This window comes from Macaca mulatta, chromosome 1 (assembly GCF_049350105.2).
Source record: "Macaca mulatta isolate MMU2019108-1 chromosome 1, T2T-MMU8v2.0, whole genome shotgun sequence".
Classification (NCBI taxonomy): Eukaryota; Metazoa; Chordata; class Mammalia; order Primates; family Cercopithecidae; genus Macaca; species Macaca mulatta.
The window spans coordinates 130,196,109-130,219,837 of NC_133406.1; the positions used below are offsets into that span (position 1 = coordinate 130,196,109).

General features: G+C 44.1%; 1 protein-coding gene across 1 annotated transcript in view; it reads right to left on the reverse strand.

The window, feature by feature from the left end:
• The window catches only part of AHCYL1 (adenosylhomocysteinase like 1), a 41,055-nt gene extending 22,098 nt beyond the window's left edge, over nt 1–18,957 (reverse strand). Inside the window, 1 exon segment of the mRNA NM_001258058.1 lies at nt 18,618–18,957. Coding sequence (NP_001244987.1) covers nt 18,618–18,737 — 120 coding nt within the window. The 5' untranslated portion in view covers nt 18,738–18,957.
• Between the last annotated feature and the right edge of the window lie 4,772 nt (nt 18,958–23,729).

Below are 23,729 nucleotides of genomic sequence, written 5' to 3' on the forward strand. Positions count from 1 at the left end.
AGCATGGATTCAAGGTTCATTAAATGCAGTTGGTTGTTAGGTTCTGTTAGCCTCTGCTAATCTAGAACAGTCTCTCCAATGTCCCCCAGCCCCTTGTGATACTGGCTTTTCTTTGAGGAACCCAGATTAATTGTCTCATAAAATCACTCATGTTTTGAATTTTTCAGAGGGTTTCCTTCCTACAAACTGGAAGTTCAGTTCTGAGGTTTTATTAGAAAAAGGTTAAAATTTCCTGGATTATGTAGTATATTTCACCTAGCATCATTATTAGGAGGCACATGTCAGGTTGTTCCACTATTAGCAATGCTAAGATTGAGTCCTCGTTAAAGTGAGACCATCAGATCTCTCCTTTGAAAGGTACATTTTCTCTTTTGCAAGTAAAAGTTAATTTGTAGGGCGATACTTTTTTTCAACATGTTAATATCCTATTCCCTAATGACTTTACCATCTGTTAATAATCCTTGCCTGAACCAATTATATTGGGAAGGTTATAGAATCACAACTTGTATTTTTCTATCAATCCTTTCACATTAGCTGGCATTCTTTTGCAAAGAAAACTCTTCTCCATTTGTCATTCAGATTTTTATGTATTTAACAGATTACACTTAATTACACATTAATTGCACTGAATACTCATATTGTCTCAAATTGGGCCAGTGGGAGCCTCCTTCAAGCTGGCTCTTCTGTCCTTTTGACATGATTCCATTACAGTCCTTCCACTCGTTTTGACAAAAGAAGATATACCAGGCTCACCTTATTCTTCCTCTTCTCCAAACTCGGATTCAACCATTTCTCTCAGGAGCCTTTCTTTTAGGAGGGGGTAGTATTTAGAAGCTAGTATCTGGAGTAAGAGGTGTGATAATTGCTATTAGAGATGCCTCTACGCCTAGGTTCTTTTGGTAGAGAGAAAAATCAATCCTTTTACTTATGAGTTCATATTGATATTTCTACTTCAGATTCAATATTACTTTTTAAAACAAGTTTTACTATTTGTATGTCATCTCTAATAAATGTTTACTTATTTGATTTATTCTATAATGCATATAGTTTCAAAATGACAAGACTAATTATATTATGCACCAAAATTTACTGAGTGAAGTGTCAAGGTTTCATCGAAGTTCTTTTCGTCCTCAGAATATATTTCATAAAGATGTATAGTCAAAGTACTATTTTCTGGGTGACTGAGTAATCAATTTGATATATTAGCTTTGGATTTTATATTTTACTTGGGTTCATTCCTTTTTGTTTGTAAGCAACTTAAAGGTTTCCTTTTTTCTCTTTGATTTTGACATATAAAACATTTACATGTCTCAAAACTTTAAAAGGTATACTCAGAGAAGTTTCACTGCTATTCCTAGCCCCGATACTCTGCGTGTCCCTCCCCATTTTCACTGGTTTCTGGTTTATCTTTTTTATGTTTCTTTTTAGGAGTGTGGGAAGCAAATACATATTATTTTCCCTCCCTTAGTCAAAAGGTAGCATGATAATATAGTCTGCACCTTGTTTTTTTCACTTGGGAATCATTTTGTATTGGTTCATAGGGTATAAGAACCAACTAGTATAGGCTCAGGGAAAGAAAAAGCTGTCAAGGCGGGGTGCGGTGGCTCATGCCTGTAATCCCAGTACTTTGGGAGGTCGACGGGGGGTGGATCACCTAACGTCAGGAGTTTGAGACCAGCCTGACCAATATGGTGAAACCACGTCTCTACTAAAATTACAAAAATCAGCCGGGCATGGTGGCACGTGCCTGTAGTCTCAGTTACTCGGGAGGCTGAGGCAGGAGAATCACTTGAACCTGGGAGGTGGAGGTTGCAGTGAGCCAAGATCACACCACTGCATTCCAGCCTAGGCGACACAGCGAGGCTGTCTCAAAAAAAAAAAAAAAAAAAATTAAATTTTGTATAGGAAAATATCAACAAATTTTGTCAATATGTATCACTGCTAGAATATCACTGATCTAAATAGTTTACAAACCATTTTTGTTGAACTTTTGGCATACAAATAACAAGCATCACTGGTACCACCACCTGACAGCACTAGATGAAGATTTTTACTTAAAGTTGATTGGGGCCGGGCGCAGTGGCTCAAGCCTGTAATCCCAGCACTTTGGGAGGCCGAGGCGGGCGGATCACAAGGTCAGGAGATCGAGACCACAGTGAAACCCCGTCTCTACTAAAAATACAAAAAATTAGCCGGGCGCGGTGGCGGGCACCTGTAGTCCCAGCTACTCAGGAGGTTGAGGCAGGAGAATGGCGGGAACCCGGGAGGCGGAGCTTGCAGTGAGCCGAGATCGCGCCACTGCACTCCAGCCTGGGCAACAGCATGAGACACCGTCTCAAAAAAAAAAAAAAATAAAAAATAAAGTTGATTGGACAGGAAGTTTGAAATCCACACTTACTAGTAGGGTGGACACCAAGATCTTGAATGCCTAGATTTATATGACTTTAAGTGCTTTGCCTCAATACCTGTGGCTTACAATTTATAGAGGATTTGCATTTTTAAAACATTCCAGAATCCTTTGAATGTTGCATCTATGCTTCACAAATGAGAAAACAACAGGGGTTGGGGTTAAGTGATTTGCTTAAGGCAATTTGCTACCAACACTGAGATTTAAAAAGCAAAAAGCAAAAAAACAAAACAAAACAAAAAAAACCCACCCACAAGCCCAGTTCTATTTTCCTTCTTTTGGAATAGGCTGGGGAAACGGCAGCTTTCCCCTTTATTTCCAAGGGGTCAGGTTACCTTGGAATGGTCTACTTTTGCACTATAAGCTTTCTGAGCTTATAATACCAGATAAACATTTGTAAGCATTGGTAAAGGAAAATAATTCTTTCTGTTCCAAAAATCTTTACTAATTTTCAGAAAAGTAAAATGATGCAAAGAAATGTAATGTTTTTAAGTTGCCAACGAATTGCCATTGAGAAGTACTGCTCCATAGACCTAGAAAGGGTGGGGAGAGTCCAGTAAAAGCAGAGCCCAAACACTGTGGTAACAAAATGTTTCATTCTAGAATATACTTCCATTGTCTTTTGGGAATGGAGTAAGGGGGAGAACGTATGGGCAATCTAATCTTGACTACTTTTCTAGGACAAAAGAAATTAATTCAGAAGTCCCTATTTGTATCATTTCCACCAGTGTTTAAGCAAAAATTTTAGTTTAGTATAGTTAAATTGACCACTGATTTTTTCTTTTTCCTCTTTTGGTCACTGGGGAAATTCGCTGGTTATTTCATGAGAAGTTACCATATTCTAAAACATGCAACAGAGAATATACTTTAAATGTGCTTTTTGAAGGGGTTTATCCTGTGCTGAATGGTGCTGGAGGACTACTTCTTTCACACATCTACACTTAGCACAATCAGAGAATTTCTTTTAAACTAAAAACATTCCATTAGGTTCCTTTCTCATCTGTAGTGTGCCACTCAAAAAGCACCCTTTCCAAGTCACTTCACATCTTATGTCTAAAAGATCTAGCAAAGTTGAATTCTACCAACAGAAAAAGAGTTATATTTGGCCAGGTGCAGTGGCTCACACTTATAAACCAAGCACTTTGGGAGGCTGAGGAGGGAGGACCCCTTGAGCCCAGGAATTTGAGACCAGCCCTGGCAACATTGTGAGCCCTTGGCTCTACAACAAATAAAAAAAATTAGCGGGGAATGGTGGTGCGCACTTGTAGTCCCAGCTACTTGGGAGGCTGAGGTGGAAGAATCACTTGAGCCTGGGAGGTCGAGGCTGCAGTGAGCTGTGACTGTGCCAGTGTACAGAGCAAGACCCTGTCTCAAAAAAAAAAAAAAAAGTTATATTAAATTTGAAGACCTCGGGTTAAAAAAAAAAAAATTACCATTGATGTATTTCCACTTTCTGGTACCACCTTTGTGACTACTATGACTAACAAAAGTTCTTGTAAGGCTATTATTTTTATTGAAGTATTCTGGATTTAAGTAACATGATATGTGATTACTGAATCTTGGTTTCAAAGTTATGGTAGGTATTTATTTAAAGTAATCAATTAAATAATCTCACTTTTATGTGCAATCTAAAAAAGCCAAACTCATAGAAGCAAAAAGCAGAAGGTTCTTACCAGGAGTCAGGAAGGTGGAAGAAATGAGGAAATGTTGGTTAAAGGGTACAGTATGGAGTTATAAGATAAATAAGTTCTGGAGAGTTAATGAACAGCACAGTGACTACAGTTAACAATAACATATTGTATACCAGAAATTTGCTAAGAGTAGATCCTAAGTATTCTCATCACATACAACACACACATACACACAAAGTAACTATGAGGTGATGGATATATTAGCTAGCTTGACTGTGGTAATAATTTCACAATGTATACATCAAAATATCACACTGTACACCTTGAATACTTTTTTTTTTAAGAGACAGAGTCTTGCTGTCACCCCGACTAGAGTAAAGTGGCAGGATCATAGCTCACTGCAACCAACTTCTGGGCTCAAGCAATCCTCCGGCCTCAGCCTCCTGAGTGGCTAGGATAACAGTCATGTGCCACCATGCCCAGTTGATTTTTTTTTTCCTTTTTTGTAAAAGATGGGGATTTCATTATGTTGCCCCGGGTGGTCTTGAACTCTTGGCCTTGAGCAATCTTCCCACCTCAACCTCCCAAAGACGTGAGCCACTGCTCCTGGCCCAAATACATACAGTTTTCACTTGTCAATTATACTTTAATAAGGTTGAAAAAAATATCCAATACTCAATGAATAGAGAAAAATTTTCACTTAAGAATTTTTATGGCCAGGCTCGGTGGCCCACACCTGTAATCCTAGCACTTTGGGAGGCCAAGGTGGGTGGATCACCTGAGGTCAGAAGTTTGAGACCAGCCTGGCCAACATGGCAAAACCTCGTCTGTACTAAAAATACAAAAATCAGCCAGGAGTGGTGGTGGGCACCTGTAATCCCAGCTACTCAGGAGGCTGAGGCAAGAGAATCGCTTGAACCCAGGGGATGGAGGTGGTAGTGAGCTGAGATCACGCCACTGCATTCTAGCCTGGGGAAAAGAGTGAAACTCGGTTTCAAAAAAACAATAATTTTTATTTATTTTTATTTTTTAGAGACAGGGTCTCCCTGTGTTACCCAGGCTGGCCTCAAACTCCTGGGCTCAGAGGATCCTCCTGCTTTGGCCTCCCCAAGTGCTAGCATTACAGGCATGAGCCACCACACCTGGCCCAAGAATAAGAATTTTTAATTATAATTTTTAAGAATAATTTTTCTGAAAACCGAGTAGCAAGTTTTAACTATATAACTTCACAAGCTGAATACAACTGCAAAACAGACCCAGTCCCAGGAAGTGAGGTGTGAAATTCTTTTGGTTATTTTAAAGGGGTTCTTTAAAAAAAAAAAAAAAAAAAAAGATAATTGGTATGTGATTATATTATCTAGCTTAGGCAGCCTCAGCTTTAATGCACCACTGAGCAAACAATGAGATGTCTTTATGTGAGTAGCTGGCTGGAAGGTTTCATAGCAGAACTGTTTTTCCATATGCTGGAGAGCAGTTATAACTGGAACCATCTAGAGCCTCCTCACTCCTCTGGGGAGGACTGTGGGCTCTGTTCTCCAATGAGATGAGTTTATACAAGTTTAGCCTGAACACAGCCCTTATTCAGCTACCTTTCAGTGTGCATATGGAAAGTCTCCCTTAGGTATCCCTGTAAAGATCAACCTAAAGTAAAAAGGTCTTGGCCTATGGTTATATTAAAGATCAGATTTCAGGGAGGTAAAGGTGGAACTGGCACAGGACTCTGTGCTCCAACCTCTAAATCTGGCTATCTTCCTACATAATTCTCTCTCCCAGTGTCCCATTTCATTCATGTTTCTGCAGTACGTGTTACACACTGCACCAACCCTCAGGCATGGTTTGGCCATTCTTTCAAGTTTAATACCAACTTTTCCAGCAACAAAGATAGATTAACATTGGTATAAATCAGGCAAACCCTTATCTGCCCTCCTCTTTATCCCGGGTCCTATTTGGTAACAAAGCAACAGTGACAGACCCCTCCAAGACCAAAAAGGAGTATTTTTCTGTATGTAAGTCTCAGATCGGCTCACTATGGCTTAAGGAGAAAGCTACTCTCCTGGCTACTGGCTCACCAGCTTAGTCGACTGCCTGAGTTCTGCCCTCCTTTTCTTCCTGTCATCTTTCTCTAATCTTTACTCTTTGGCTATTTCATCAGCCCCTCAACCAACTCCTGTCACTTTCTGTGTTTTTGAAGCCAGAATTTCACTAAAATGTCCTCTTCTTGTGATCTTTATAACTTTACTATCACTGTCAGTCTAGGAATTCATAATATAAATTAGCACATTAGGGAAATTCTTATTCTGACCTGACTTTTAATCTATTGAACGCCAGAAGCCCAGCCAACCAGAAACTAGGGTTAACAGTGAGAACAGAGTCAGAATCATTCTTAGCATTTCACATAAAACACAGACTCTTTAGCTTAGAGAAGGCTTAGCCATTCCCTGTTTTTCTAGTGATATCCTTGAGTTGTTTACACACTGCTCTGGCTGTACAGATCAAGAAACTACAACCCAGTCTGGCTAGGAGATAATGGTTCCAAACACCCAATTCAGGGCCTGGTTTTATCCCAATCACCACATCCTCAATTCTAGACAAGTCTTCTAGGTTCTTAGCACTGGGTCCATGGATGGGCTTCAGGCTGCCAATTTCCTCTTATATGGTCCTGTGCTGTGCAATAAAGGTTGGTCAATGATGGACCACATATACAGTGGTGGTTCCACAGAATATGATAGAGCTGAAAAATTCCTATTGCCTGGTGACACTGTAGTGCAGCGCATTACTCACATGTTTGTGGTAATGCTGGTGTAACAAACCTACTGTGCTGTCAGTCATTTAAAGTCTCTATGATGTTTGCACAACAAAATCACCTAAGGACACAGCTTACAGAATGTATCCCCCTTGTTAAGTGACACATGACTATGTGCATTTTGCTGGAATATGTACACATCTCTCAGAGGGTTCCAAACCCCAAATGGTTAAGAACCACTACACTGGACTTAAATGATCCAAATAATAACCTCACAAGAATGTCAGCTCTACAGAGTATGAATCTCTGTTTTGTTCACTGATGTGCCCTAAGTGCCTAGCACAGGTCCAGGGACACTGCATCCTGAGCAGACAGGGCTACATGATTTCTGGTCATGGTTTACTCCGAATACTTGCAGAAAAAGAGCAACAGTAGACTATTTTCAGGACCTTTCACACAAGGGAGGACCAATATTTCTCCTTGTGATCAGAATCATCCAGGAAAGGTGGTAGCTGCATTACCATCTTTTTTTTCTTTTTTGAGACATAGTCTTGCTCTGTTGCCCAGGCTGGAGCGTAGTCACGCCATCTCGGCTCACTGCAACCTCCTCCGCCCTATGGATTCAAGTGATTCTCCTGCCTCAGCCTCCTGAGTAGCTGGGCCTACAGGCACCCGCCACCACACCCGGCTAATTTTTGTATTTTTAGTAGAGATGGGGTTTTGCCATGTTGGCCAGGCTGGTCTCGAACCCTGATATGAAGTGATCTGCCTGCCTTGGCCTCCCAAAGTGTTGGGATTGCAGGCATGAGCCACCGTGCCTGGCCCATTAGCATCTGAATATTACATTTCCTAACAGTGTTGGCCAGTCTTGCTAGATAATCTAAAAGAATAGTTCTAAATCTGGGAGCTTTCAAGTTTATCTGGTGAAGCTGTTTCAAAATGTCAATCGATTCTCCATCTGCTCTCTTACTCTCAGCTCCTCCCCCATTCTGATTACACAGCTCTAGATTTTTTTTTTTTTTTTTTTTTTTTTTTGAGACGGAGTCTCGCTGTGTCGCCCAGGCTGGAGTACAGTGGCCGGATCTCAGCTCACCGCAAGCCCCACCTCCCGGGTTTACGCCATTCTCCTGCCTCAGCCTCCCGAGTAGCTGGGACTACAGGCGCCCGCCACCTCGCCCGGCTAGTTTTTTGTATTTTTTAGTAGAGACGGGGTTTCACCGTGTTAGCCAGGATGGTCTCGATCTCCTGACCTCGTGATCCGCCCGTCTCGGCCTCCCAAAGTGCTGGGATTACAGGCTTGAGCCACCGCGCCCGGCCCACAGCTCTAGTTTAGAACCAGGTAATGAGTTACTGCAAAAAGCTCCCCATGTGACTGATACCTTCTTCTCCTTCTACAGAATGAGAAGTGCTGATCTAAGAAATAATCTAAGCAGGATCAGAAAAGGAAACACAAGCACACTGAGTTTACCAGGCTCTTGACAAAGCAACTTCCAACACAGGGAACAAATGCATTAGATATGCCTTGTTCAGAAAGAAAACAAATAAGGCGAAGGAAGTAGAGAATCTACCTTTAATACCAACTCCATCTGTTAGGAACAGACAATCCATCAGAGGGATCCACAGGGGTTAGGAGAATACGACAAAGAGACTGTCTGAGGAAGACAGAGACTGTATTTTTATTACGGTTTGGTCCAAATTCAGTAAAAATTGGCAAAGTGCTCTCATTCCAAACATGCCCAGCGCTCAGCTAATCCCCTCACTGTGGAATAAGAATGTACAGAATTATGAACCCCCTACTCCCCAAATAGGAGGGGCTCCACCTTCTGAACACAAGGGCCAAAACTAATCTCATCAGCCATCCCCTCCTAATTATAAACTACGTAGAGAAATAAGGTGCTTAACAAAGGTGTTCTCCTTCTAAACTTTATGATCTGTAAACTCACTTTATCCCACTTCCACTGAAAACCCAGCCTTTCCCAACCTCAGTTCATTCTTGATTGGTGAACAAGAACAGAAACTATCCCCAGAATAGTGTTTCTCTCTGTAAAATCTTGGGGAAGGGGTGCAATAAGGTCAGCCCCTCCAAGATGCATTTTCCTTGGACTTACAATACATCTTATTACACTGAGAACACCATGTTCCCAACCAGCTTGGTCTCTTTTCTGTTACAAACCTGAAGTAAACAGATTCTACAGCAGCTACAAGTCTGTTACCAAGGCCACTGTATTATCAATATAATTAACATTCACAATTCATCTAGTCCAGCATGACAAGCCAGCTGGGCTACTTCTCACAAATGAACACTGGGAATCTTCATGTCTTGCTTGCTAAGAAATCTGGTGCTCAGAAGCTGGGCACCGAACCCTCAAGTATTGAATTAGAAGTGGGATACCACCTGGCCACCCACAGGAAACTGAATTAGTTACCGAAGCACCTATTTCAACTTCCAAAATAGCAAAATTCGCCGGGCGCAGTGGCTCACGTCTGTAATCCCAACACTTTGGGAGGCTGAGGGTGGTGGATCACCTGAGGTCAGGAGTTCAAGACCACCCTGACCAACATGGTGAAATCCCATCTCTACAAAACACACACACGCGCGCACACACACACACACACACACACACATACACACAATTAGGTGTGGTGGCACATGCCTGTAATCCCAGCTACCTGGGAGGCTGAGGCAGGAGAATCTGTTGAACACGGGAGGCAGAGATTGCAGTGAGCCGAGATCGTGCCATCACACTCCAGCCTGGGCGACAAGAGCGAAAATCCATCTCAAACAAACAAACAACACAAAATAGCAAAATTCTGAAGGTCTCCCTTTCCCCTGAATCTTGCCTAAGTTACACACTTGAAGTGAAACAGAACAGACAAAATTTAGTGCCAACTACAGCCTGAGCTTCTGGCTAGGACAAGCATTGGCCTGGTTCCCAGAAGACTGTAATTCTAAAGAAGGTGTGTTTCAAAGAGAGAAGGGCATGTATAGCTTTTGAGCATCAAACGCAGCCTTTGGCTCAGAAGGGGAAGCCAGGGTTGCAGAGTAAGAACCAGAAGTTTGCTCATCACTGCCGGGCAGAGCTATTGTTTATTACTTTCAGAGTTCCAATGTACTTTTCAAAATCAAACTATTCAACTCATCACAAATCCCCAAACCTCAAACACCCTATGTGAAAACCTCCCTGTTCTTTAAATCAAGAGCATGTATAAACCAGGATACCAGTTTCAACTTTGGGCAGTGTCCCTAATGCTAAGGGCTTAAAAGTTGTTTCAATGGTGAGAAATTCAAGTCACCTTCCCCGTTATTGTCTAAGGATATCCCTATGCCCACTGCCACTGGGCTAAGAAGCTGGAGGCATATATTCAGATGTCTTCTCCCTGACCTCCTATTTCTGGCATTATAAAGGGATATATTAAGTTGGAAATTCTCATCAATTTCTCACCTGCAGTTCTCGGTACTTCCTTACACCTATGTGAGAGGGCTCTAAGAGTTAGAAAAATCACCCCAGCCAACTGAAAGGGAAAGTGAGTCAAAGCCACCACACGAGTCCAACTTACTTTCTCCTAGGAATGATTATCTCACATTATTTTATTCAATAAACATTTATTGACAGTATTATCTGTCAGGTACTATATACATATATGTGAGATATGGTCTTTGCCCTCAACATGTTCCATCTAGAAAAGTCAAATGACGAGTAAGATTCAAATATCATCAGGTCAGTCCTTAAGATATAAGTTTGAGAAGTACTACATTGAAATCAAACTTATTTTTGAGAGACACAGAGAAGAAAATTATTTTGCTTAGTTTTGATAATCTACTATGTGAGCTCCTATTTCAAACACTCCTATGGAATCAGCTCTGAAGCTTCAGGGGCATCCGCATTTCATATGAAGAGCGGTAGAGTTAAGGTAATACCAAAAAAATCCCCGAAGTGGTCGAAATGCTGGTTCCAATGTGTGTAAGTTCCTGAGCTGAACTCTCAAGGCACTTTTAATGAGTCTTCTGGGAAGCTGAGGAGCATCCCAAAGAGGCAGCTGACAACGCCAACAACCTCAGCTTTGTTCCAAGCCATAAGGACAAACTGCAGGCTGGAAACTTAATCTCTTAGTAGTTTGTGGACTTGTAATGAAAAGAGATAGTGTGGCTTGGAGGCCTGGCCTTCTATATCAGGGCTTTAAAACCCAGGATCCATGAGTTTCAGAAGTCCCATAAATCCTCTAACAGGGTATGCAAATTCCTGTGCTCCTGAATTTTCCTGAGGAAAGAACCAGGATTTTCATTAAATTCTTAAAAGGACCTCTGACTCAAAGATTAAGAACCATTGTTCTACGGTCTCTAATCCAGTGATTCTCAAGAGCATTCCCTCAAATAGGCAAAAAAGAAGCATATTCTAATTCTCTATCTTCTACACAAATCTGTCTACTTATTGACCTCTCTTCTAAAATTAGAAACAAAGACGGGGATGTGCATTTTGAAAATTCAAGGTGAATCTCTTTTCTACATCTCCAAAATAAAGCTAACAGTCATGAGAACCTGAAGTCTTTTCCTTAAAGTCTTTGAGGAAGGAGAAGGGGTGGGTCTGGTCAAAGAGGGCAGATCAGAATCTCTGTCCTATTAACTTTTTTTTGAGACGGAGTCTCACTCTATCGCCAGGCTGGAGTGCAGTGGTGCGATCTTGGCTCACTGCAACCTCCGCCTCCCAGGTTCAAGCGATTCTCCTGCCTCAGCCTCCTGGGTAGCTGGGACTACAGGTGTGTGCCACCACACCCAGGTAATTTGTTTTGTGTTTTTAGTAGAGATGGGGTTTCACCAGGCTGGCCAGGATGGTCTTGATTTCCTGACCTCATGATCCACCCGCCTCGGCCTCCCAAAGTGCTGGGATTACAGGCATGAGCCATCGTGCCCGGCCTGTCCTATTAACTTTTATGATAGGTCTCTCTCTCTCTCTCTCTCTCTCTTTTTCCCCCTGATTTTTGGAACCACAAAGGAAACAGGTCATGGCCCAAAAACTCTGACGTGAGGTCAAGCCAGTCCTGGGGGAAAAGGGATGAAGTACTTCCCATTATGCACATGGAAACCTATGTCCCAAAGGTTCACCTTAATACAAGTAGTAAGTACTAGAAGAGTTGGAGCCATTTATTAAAAACAGAACTTCCACAATCCTCTCATTGCTCAAAACTCATTCAGGAGGTCTAAGTGAATGAAAGATGGTTACACTTATCTCCTCCAGCCTCCTGCCCCTTTACTCTGTCACTCACAGATTTACCATCTAGCTCACACTGAGCCACGCATTATTGTGGATCAGCACAGTAGTATTTTCCTTGGCACACAGGCTCAGAGGGATTCCACTAATGCCATCGTACACTCACAGGTTCCGGAGAAAAGAGAAAAACATGTCAACAACAGGGTGTGCTCTTGCTGGGCAGTTCCTCAAACTGTGAAGAAGTAAGCCTGAGGCAGGTCCAAGATGAACAGCATGGAACAGAGAGCAGTCTCAGACCCCTCCTGTTTAATACGCCTCATTTCCATCACACAACTGAGTACAGGCTGTCCACTTTAAAACAAGTGAACTGGCTAGGGCTGGTAGGGGAGAACATGTTAAGCCCATTAAGCCCCACAGGTTAAGTACACAGGCACATTAGCGGAGGCATTGGGGCTTTTATGGTAAGAAAGCAGGAGCATGCTTGGAGAGTCTTGTACCTGTGGTTCTCAAACGCACTTTCCCAATCTCTACCCCAGGATTCCAAATACTACCTTTCACCAGTAGTTTATTAAACTTTTTACTTTGTGTCCCATTTGGGTAGTAAATGATTAAGTCGCCCAGTGTACACTGCTAAGCAGTATCAATCATTATCTACATTCTGAGAGTAAGGCACCAGGCTAAATCCTTTAGAAAAATTAAACAGAGATAGAAACAAAAATGAAACCAGCCTGAGTCTCTCAATAAAGGCATGGATGCTCTACTCTAGTTCTATGAGTGGCATGCAGCAAAGGCCACACATTTCTGCAGGAGAAAATCAGTTATACACAATTAGGAGCAAGCTGTTAAGAGCAAAAAAAAATAGTACCTGCAGGGATGTGGGGCGGGGTGCTGGAGTACATATCTAAAATGATAAAGTCACAGTTCAGCAGTCTTTGGAATTATTTAATGTAATTCAAGGATTCTAGTTTGGGAAAACCCCTAAACACCTGCAGTGTAAGGAAATAAACTCCTGGACTGAGACTGGCCCACTGTCTGACAAATACCCACATTCTATGAGTGCATTATGTATTATGGGGGACGAATGGGGGAATGGTAAGGTAGAGGACATCTCAACTCCACCAAAAGCTCTAAGATTTCTGTCTACATACCCCGCCCCCATAATCAACAAAATGTTTTGGGGTTCAGTAGCTGTAAGCTCTATATAAAATAACATTTTTGTCAGAAAAAAAATTTTCCTATTGAAAAGACATTCCAATAAAAACTTCTTTGTTTTGGTTTTTTAACATTTCAAAATTAGGCTCTCATTTGCACTATTGTGTTGCATCATCCAGAGAGTTATAAATATAGGGTGGCCACATAAACCAGGGTAACTTTCAGAGTTGCGGAGGCACTCATTGGACTGCATGCTAGGATAGCACGTATAAACCAGAATTGCACCAGGCAAACCAGAATATATGGTCACTCTAGGTACAAAATAAGCCACTAATTAATATTTACTAAATGCTAATCCTCTCAACCATCTATAGAGGTAGCACTATCATTGTTCCCCATTTTATAGATGAGAAAAGGACGCTCACTTGTTGAATGTCCCACAACTAGTAGATGGTAGAGACTAAAGGTAAAACTGACTCCAAAAATCAAGTGCCTAACTTACGTTGTACTACTACTCACAGTTTTAGGAACAGAAACGGGAAGTTAAAGGGGTCTCATGTAACAGCCAAGCAACAGTGGGACAAAAGAACTACTTGAGTGAGTCAAGGAATATATGGAATCAGAAGAGGAAAGGCAACTGCAATTCTGTGTGAATTTTTATTAACTGCTTACTACACAACAGGCACTGATAGTATTGACAATAATCAAAAGGAAAATTTGTGGTAAGAATTTGTCTTCAATTTGGGATTCTCAGATGAAAAAACTCTGGTCTATGCACACAGGTTGTCCTTCACGCATGATAGGAATGCATCTGATGCACCTTATTAGCATGTGTTCTGAGTTACTACTCAGTTCTGAATTATAATAAAATGTGTCCAGTATAATCAGGGTTGACATTCTTTCTAAAAATGCAATACTCAGATTCCCAAACTTGAGAAACAGGTAGGTATAAATGATTCTCCTTTACTCGCCAGTTCCTTTAAAACAACCCCAAGAGGGCATTAAAGTGCTTATTTACAGATCATTAACTACTTGGAGTGGCAGAGTACACTTGCTAGGAGTCACAGGCAACTAAAGACCTGCATGTTTCCATGTATCAAATAGCTTTTATAGACAACTTTCCAAGAATACCATATTGAGGGTGGGCATGGTGGCTCATGCCTGTAATCCCAGCACTTCGGGAGGCCGAGGTGGGAAATCGCTTGAGCCCAGGAGTTCGAGACAAGCCTGGGCAACACAGGGATTTCCCCATCTCTATAAAAAATAAAAATACATTTTAAAAAAGAATATTATATTGGGTAAAACACTCTGGATCCAAATGACACACTCCTGATAAAAGAAAAGGTGTATCTTTGTAACCTTGGCAGCAAAAGATCTAGACAACTACTGATCTAGAAATCTTCTAACAGATTTCTTTCTGTTACAAGCTAAGTGTCTAAAGGAACTTAGAACTAAGTAATCTGGAAACTAGAGTGTAACTAACTAAACCAAACAAGAAAAAGAGAGGTAATCAATATCTGTGGAGAAATCTTAAAAAGAGGATCTTCTTATACCCCAACTCCTGTTTCAAAGACTGCTACTAAAACAGCAGCCACTCTAAAGAGAATCAAGAGATACTAATGATGTGAAGATAGGAAATGCCAACCTATGAAATCTTCTTTCAGTGATTCTGACAAGTCCTGGTGTAAATTCTATACAATTGCACCAAAAATTAACCATAAGATAACTCTTATGAGAAAACGAGAAACCCGGATTTTATCAGGTTAACAGCCAAGCTGTACCCACTGGGGCTCTACTTGATGTGCTTCCTAAGTCTCAGCTGACCCTTTTGATGAATTAGTGCCACATAGCTTCATTCAAATAAAGAATATCCTATAAACAAAAGTAGTTTCTTTTGTGCTCTTCTCCTTCCCCACATTTTGCTGGTGGGTCTGACTGCACAGATCCTAGGTCAAAATGTTTAATGGATCACTCTGGAGAGTGCCCTTAATGTTCAGAAGTTCAGAGAACAGCAAACGTTCTGATAGGCCTTCCAGAGAAACATGCTTATTGTAAGAGCTCTCCAACAAGTTGGAGATTTGGGTTTATATTATGAAAAAAGAATAAACTTGACACAGTGTCAATTTCTAAAGGTCCAAGGACAGTTATCACTCCTGTTACACAAAGTAGCAGAAAAAGAGGCATAAATAACCAGGGGTTATGGGGAACTACATTACTTACTTGGTTTGACTGATAACTGCCAACATTAAACAAGGATCTTCTTCAGTTGTGGTACACTTAACTCTTACAACTGAAGGATTCCTTTTCTTACCTCAAATTTTCCTAGCCATACCATCTGAAATCACCAGTGACAGTCGTGAACAAGCCTTGCAATGTGAATTATACTACAGCTATTAAGATAGTCCCGTGAAAAATTCTTTTAGAACTCTGTGTCAGGAAAAGTTGTCCTCTTGAGGAACTGACATGTATTATTTCCCATGCCTGCTAAGGAGACTGTAACTATGATTCTTTTTATCCTCTGGTTGCTAAAAGTTTAAAGTTGCATGTGATCGACCTCATCAACTATCTTAGCCCTCGAGGTTAACAATATTTTTTTCATTCTTTCTATAGTTTTTACTTCCTCTTATATCACATATAGGTTCTGTGTTATAAGCCACTTCAAATACCCATTGAAGAATATAAATATATAAATAAGACTTTTAAAAAATTACACTTGCTATCTTAACTCCCCAACATGCCCCTATCTCCACCTGTTCCAAAAAATAGGCATGTATTTGGCAGATGAGATGGAGGTACAAAAGCTAATTAATTTGCTCAAGGTCATACCCCTTTAGTTGACTTCTCGACACCCAGATATCTGAAATCTTCAATCAAACCAACAAGTCCTATTTTGTTCACAGCAGTGTGACAGACCTTGGCATACAAAACTGAGTAAGTCATGATTATAGTTGAAGAATCTAGATATTTATACTTTTAATTGATGGACATCCACTCTATCTCAAACAAAGCAAACAAAATGAATAAAAACTGACTCTATCTCAAACAAAGCAAACAAAATGCATAAAAGCTGACCAGAAAGTGACACTGGGATCTGATCTAATTGAGGATCATCAAGGTCACCCTGAAGTAACCTATATTCTCTGGTATCAAGAACATCCTCAATTCCTGAGGCCGGCCTCAGGGCTTCAGAATAATCCAAGGATTACTGGTCTAGAGCCAGGGTAGAATTCTCATAGGTGAAGGACTGCACCATTTGAAGAGGTCTTTTTCTACACCATCAAGTACCACGCCAAGTTACTTTTTTCCCTCTTACTTTTCCCATGCTTTCTCACATTATCAACACATGGCAGAGGTACAAAAGTGACTTAAGTCATAATGTTCAGCACTTCTGAAAAACAGACTAGGACTTGCTATGTGACCTTGACTAGTCCTCAACTGATCCATTAACTAAATAAATGTCTTTTATCATCACTAGGGAAAGGGTAATTAGTCATCATAAAACACTTTATTACAAAGTACTACGTAAATGCTGAACAATAAAACCCAGAAAGATTAATAAGGAACACGGTGGGGCACATTTACTGGCAAATGGAAACTTAAAACGGGGTCTTCCCACATTCCTGGCAAAGCCTGCTTCTTTTAGCTAATGCAATGTAAGTCTAAAATCATCAGCACTTGGCCTGACAATAATACACATTAGTAATATTCCTCCTGGGAAGAAGAGGGGAAAAGGGATAGTTATTCCTGGTAGGTAGCTATATGGACATCTCAGTTACTAGTTAGCCAGGTGGGCAATTAATATTTGAGTACCTACTATATGCTGGGTACAACGCTAGGCACACTGGATACAAAGGTGAACAAGAATTCCTGCCTTAATGAGTTTTTACAATCTACAATATAGACTTTGTCTTATCAACAGAGGTACTTTCAAGAATAGAGATTTACTAACATAAAGGCAAGTAAGAGCAAAGATGTCAGAGTCTAGGAAATTCAGGTATTAGGGCTTTTCCATTCTTTCCTCTAACTCACCTAAGGTCCCACTCTCAATCATTCTGCTTATAAGGACTGACTGTTTCTCCAAAGAATAGTGCAGATTGCAAAGGGTCATTGTCCCAACAAAGCAGTCAACTGAACTGACAGCACTAAAGTTAATCAGATGCCTCAGAGTCAAGGGATCTTCCACAACCTTTTAAAGAATTAAATTCTTAATTTTGTGAAAAAACAGAATGAAAGCACACAATGGCGACTTGTCTTTTTAATCCTGCATTTGATTTCTGGAGTGGCAGGTTAATTCACTTAAAAAAAAAAAAAAAAAGCCATCTCTCCCACTTAAGACAGCTTAACTAGTTGAAGCCTCAAGGACTTAACTATTCCTGCAGCCCTTGCTTTGTTCAGCCCTGCATCCTATTAAACACTGCATACAGGCAGACACAGCTTTGTAACACTCCGTCTTTATAGAGAAGGGAGACATTTATCTGGGTTCTCACTGGCTTCAGGAAGGTCACCTCTTCGTAAAGGTTCTCTGATCTACTGCTAACTGGGTGCCAGGTGTATGGATAATCAAGATGTGGCTGGCAGTAAATGATCAGAAAGCAATAAGGATCCCAATTCCACCACTCAGAGAGCTAGTGAGACTAACATCTTCAAAGGTTGCCATTTATGAGAGAATTCTAAGGGTGTCCTTTGAGCTCAACCCACAGCACAATAGATCAAACTTGTTCTGCCTCAAAAGTACAGTCAAGAGTGAGCAATCTTTCCTTACCACCCACCACTCCAACCCACCCAAGCTCCTTTCTCCAGGGATGCCTAAGTAATCTATTCACATGACTCTAGGATCCACCTGTATCCATGACAGTGTCTGCTGTCACCACCCTCCAAATGTCAATTTCTTACATATTTCGGAGTAACTGGAAGGCTGTAGAAAGTGAAAATCACAGATTTTCAATTTCATGTTACTCTCATTGCTTTCACCTGTATATCAGAGCTAGCTTCACGCATTCTTTTCTCTTGCCTCCCAGCTATCACGCAGTTGTTGGATAAACCGACCACTGCTCCCAAAGATCTGACGGAAGTTCTGCCAGATTTACCCACTCAAATGAAAGGAGATTTTCTGTACACCCCATGCCCCCGGACCGGTCACAGGGTCAACTGAGTTGGTTCACCCCCTCCCACTCTCGTCTTCGAGGACCTTCATCTAGGAAAAGTCAGTCGCAAATTTAAGGCCTGGCCCTGTCGGGTTTCAAAACGATCCCGGAGGACTTGGGCCGAGGGACAAAGGAAAGCGAGGTCAGAGGCGGCCTTTTCAACCCGGGATAGGCCTGGGGCCGCATAGCCGTCACCCCCTACATCACCTCCGCCGTCCCCAGTCACCCCAACCCCAGCCCCAGAAGTCCCAAACTAGCCAGAGCCCGGGCTTGCTCGCGTCCCTTCCGCGAGGCCGGAGCCCGAGCCCCCGCCGCCACCCAGAGCCCCCGCACCTTCTTGGGCGCCTTGGTGACGGTGGCCATGAAGGAGTACTTCTCGGCGTCCTCGATCTCCTTGGCCTGCTTCAGCTCCTCCCCGACCCCGGGCAGCGGCATCGCGTCAGGCATCGACATCCCCCGGCCGGCCCGGCCCGCGGCTGACCCGCCGCCCCCGCCTCTTTCCCCCTCAGGCGCCCGCCCGCCTGCCCGCGCGGCGCCCTCCGACACGCGATCGCCCACCCTCCCGCCGGGCCCTGCGTCGAGCTGCGTTGGCTTCTGAGGTGCTGTGGCCCACGCCTCGTCTGTTCAGCAGCTCAAGGCAGCCGGACAGCGACGGCGGCCACAAGAGAACCAGAAGCAGCAGCTCCGAGCTCCGACCTGCCCGCGCCGCCACCTCCGCTGTACGCAAACACGCACGCAAAGCGAGGGTAGAGGGTGGTGACGCCACGTCAAGTACTGGCAGCTCCCGGGAGGGGGAAGAGGCGGGGAGAAACGGCACTCTGTCGTGACGTCACCACGCTGGGCTGGGCCACAGAAGCCGCTCCTTCTCTCCCGCTCGAGAGCGAAGTTCCCAGAGTGAGCAGGACTCTTTGTGCCACCAGGTGGCACCATCAGCCCTGGGAGGAGCGCGTGGTTCATGCAACGACGCTGCGAAACGGAGGGTCTTTGGGCTGCGGGGTTCCTGGCGAGGCCTCAGCGGCGCATAAAAAGGGTATTTGGGAGCAAAGACCAGAGCCCAACACGACACATCCTACAACCATTCCTAGGAAAAGTCCGGGGCTTGAGACAACTCACTCACTCACTGCCCCAGCCCCAGGCCGTTTGTATTAAAGCTCCTTCCCAAGGGGCAGTGCCTGCCTCTTTGACTTCATAGGGGGCAGAACTGACTCAGAGTAGTCTGGTTTCTGCACAACCCTTTGTGACTTCCTCCACCATCATCTCCGACTGGGCCTTGCCTGTTTACAAAACCCTCATTGGAATAGGGCTGATGGCTATGAGGGTGGAGACCAGGAGAGCTGATGGAGAAGTCCCCAGCCAGAATGGCTTTCCGGTCCTTGCTCCACCAAAGCATTAGACTCTTACAGCTCTCAGTGGGCATCCAGGACATTCATGGACCGTTCACACCCTTTTACGGGGCCTACTATGTGCAGTGCCTGTGCTAAGGCCCTGCTGGCAAAAGGGCATGTGACGCATTTTATGTTTTGCAAGGCTTAGTTCAGCTGGAGAGGCAAAGCCTGCCTGTAACCTAATGTCAGCTGAGGTAGCTTGTCCTTTGAGATTCAAATGACATTGGCTCTAATTACCATGTCCTGTGGAAAGTCCAGTGCCCTCCCCGGGATTTCTGTGAATTACTGGGAGGACTTGGATTTTCATGGTCACCTCTGGTTCTACTTTTTTGTTGTTGCTGTTGTTGTTGTTTTGCCTTGTTTGGCATTTTATTCACTATTCTGATCTTGTGACTGTTTCTGTAGCTCCTGGGGTCAATTCTGCTGCTTCTTCTTTCAACCCCCACCCCATGCTAAACAAATACAAAATAAGGCTGTAACATGTAGTAAAACTTTTCATAAAGGTTTGTGGGTCACAGGGGAGAGATTACATCACAGAGCAAACAATTTAAGATCACATTTCTGAAATGTTCTGAAAAGTTATTTTGGCTGTCTCACCACCCAGGGATTTCTCAATGGCCACAAGATCCCACTACGCTCCCTAGCCCATTGCCATCTAATCTAGCTTCCTCCTGTTCCTCCCTTCCCATCCCTGCACCTCATCCTTCCTTCCTTGATGGACTCTGGGAAGCCAGATTCTCCTCTGCTGTGCTGAGCAATTCTAGTCTTTCCAGTGTCCTTTCCCTAAATTCCTCCCCAGGACCACTTTTTTTTTTTTTTTTTTTTTTCTCTCTCTGTTGCCCAAGCTAGAGTGCTCTCGGCTCACTGCAACCTCCGCCTGCCGGGTTCAAGCAATTCTCCTGCCTCGGCCTCCTGAGCTGGGACTACAGACGTGCACCACCATGCCCAGCTAATTTTTGTATTTTTAGTAGAGACAGGGTTTAGTAGAGACAGACCATCTCGGCCAGGCTGGTCTCGAATCCTGACCTCGTGATCAACCCGCCTCGGCCTCCCAAAGTGCTGGGATTACAGGCGTGAGCCACTGCACCTGGCCAGGACCACCTTTTAACATCCAGAAAACTCCCAGGTTTTTAACAGGGCATACCCATTCAAGAAGGAAGTTTGGGTTTGAAATGACATTTTCCCCACTGATTAATGTTCAGGGCTGGGGAGAGTGTGAAATATTCACCTCTAGGGCCCTAAAAGTCTTAGTCAGGGAATCCTGTGTTCCAGCCACCTAGCCTCATGAGACTGTCTGTTTGAAAAGGGCTGTAGAAGTGCCTGGAAGAATACACTCTTTGCAGATCTTGCTCTTGAACTATTTGAATTCTTTCATCTGCTCACTTTTTTGAGCACTCAGACTTCCCTGTCAGGGATATCGCTGTAGCAGAACGGGAACAGAAATGGAGACCAGAATACCAGGTTCATCCATGAGGGTGCCAGACTGGCATCTTTCAGCTAGGGGTCGGGAACCACACCTGGTGCACTGAGGACTCTTTGGACATAAGGCTCACAGTGTCTTTCATCCTTATGGGTTTGCCCGAACTGTTGGCAGAGCCCAGGGATCAGAGATGCCTGCCCAAAGACCCGAGGCAGAGCCCATTGGAACTAGGGATGAAATCTCAAGTCCCTGTAACAGAAAAACGTGTGACTTAAGATGAACTTTTTTTTTTTTTTTTTAAAGAGAAGTATCAGGGCATCTGCCTTTTGGATTTGATTTTTAGAACTCACTTTGGGCCGGGTGCGGTGGCTCAAGCCTGTAATCCCAGCACTTTGGGAGGCCGAGACGGGCGGATCACGAGGTCAGGAGATCGAGACCATCCTGGCTAATCTGGTGAAACCCCGTCTCTACTAAAAAAATACAAAAAACTAGCCAAGCAAGGTGGCAGGTACCTGTAGTCCCAGCTACTCGGGAGGCTGAGGCAGGAGAATGGCGTGAACCCGGGAGGCGGAGCTTGCAGTGAGCTGAGATCTGGCCACTGCATTCCAGCCTAGGCGACAGAGCAAGACTCCGTCTCAAAAAAAAAAAAAAAAAAAAGAACTCACTTTGTCTAAACATGTCTCTCAGTCCCCCAGTTCTGCTGTGCATTTAAGCATCCAGACTGTGAGCTTCCTGGAGATTGAAGTTCAGTCTTTCCTTTGCTCCTCCTGGACCAGGTCTGACCTAGCACCAGGCTCACAGTGTTGTCTGCTATTGCTGCTGCCACCGAGGATGACAGACAGGGCCAGGCCTAGAGCATGCAGTACCTTAGCAGTCTGGGCTAAGAAGGAGATCAGCAGGTCAGACTTCACTCACCTGAGTGGCTGGCCTGAGGGGGAGATTGATGAGCTGATGTAGGAGAGTCCGGGGGCTCAAACTGGAAAGGGGAAGGGCAGCGCCCCCTACCCTGGTGGAAAGCATTAGGCCTATGTGGTTCAAGTGAGGCCAGGGGCCCGGGACATTCTTGGAAACCAGCCACTGCAGGGGGCATGGGTGGCTGCCATCCCTTCCATCACGTGTGTGCTGGAGATCAAAGAGCTCACCTAGCCGGGGAGTGTGACAACATAATATCCATGAGAATCATTGCACCCTGTCCCCCACCCCCAAAGCCAATCCTCAGATAGCCTCACATGGCACAGCTAAGGCGGTTACTTCTCATGAATGCCAAGAGATGACTTGTCTTCAGCCTACCCACCCACCTGACTCAGCACCTCTACTGGCAAGCTCACTGCCCTGAACAGCACAGTCCACACACAGGTGAGAGACCCCTCTACGGGGCAGTTGGAGAAGAGCAGGGACCCAAAGACAGATGCACCTGCTGTGTGTGGTGGTGGGAAGTCTCCAAGGGCCTGGAGACCAGCGAGGACCCTTGCTAGAAAGGAGTGGCCTAAGGGCAGTGGTGAATTGGGAGCTGCTGTCACCAGAAATGTAGTGGCATTGGACTACCACACATGGGCTTGGTCTGGTTAATCAGATTCACTCTTTGTCCACTCCCAAATTTATGTTCCACATTCAGTCATTTGTTCTCTTATTTACAAAATATATACTGAATGCCGAAGAAGTGCCAGCAGCAGGGCTAGATGTTGGTCGGGACTACAGAGACAAATAAGCTGAGGTGCTGATCTCTAAGTGGGGACAGGTGATGGGGGTGGGGTGCAGTGGAGGGCAAAGCAATGACACACAGGGAGATGCTGCCGGAGCTGAGTCTTGACAGATAAGCAGCTGGGCAAGGGAGGGAAGATTCTCCATGCTGAAGAAACAGCCTCAGAATAGGCATGGTGATGGAAACAGTTTGGCATATTACGGGAACTGTAAATATCGCCATGTGGGTGGGGTACAGGGTGCAAAGCAGGGTGAAGTGAGCACTGAAGCCAGGGCCAGATCCTGCAGGGCCTGTTAAGCCCTGGGCGGGTGGTGGTGATGTCTGCCATGCTGGGGAGCACAGGAGGAGAAGCAGATGTGGCTAGAGGGGTGGAGGGGGTGCTGCTGAGAGGAGTCAGCTTGGGACATATTGAGTTTGATATGTCTATGGAGGGCACTGTCCCTGAGTCTCAGGGGAGCCCAGGTTGGCACCTTTTGGAACTGCCTGCTCCCTACCAGTCAGGCTCCCCACCAGGGGGAGGCTGTGCTCCTCCTGAAGGCCTTTCACTTCCTGTCGGCCAGGCCAAATGTTAGCTCTCTGGAATGAAAATGCAGAAAAACTGCAGAGATCTTGGGTGACAATGGAAGTCCGGAAGAAGGTGAAGAGGGCAGTGGCTCTGCCTCTAGCTCTCCAGCATGGGCAAACCCTCCAACTCCAGCCTTCTTTCTGTCCCAGAATTGCTACCTTGCACAGCTCTAGGAGGCACCACTGACATTGTAATTGTTGTGAAAGGTGCCCTGGAGCACCACTTCAGGTTGGTCACCTACCTTGCTGGCCCTGAGGGACTCCCAGAGGCTGGGCTCCTGGTTGTGTCTCTGTGGCTGTGGATGCTGGTACTCAGGCTTCCTGGCTCCTACTTCCCACCGAGTTCCCTCCCTCCCTACCCTCAGCCTCTTCTC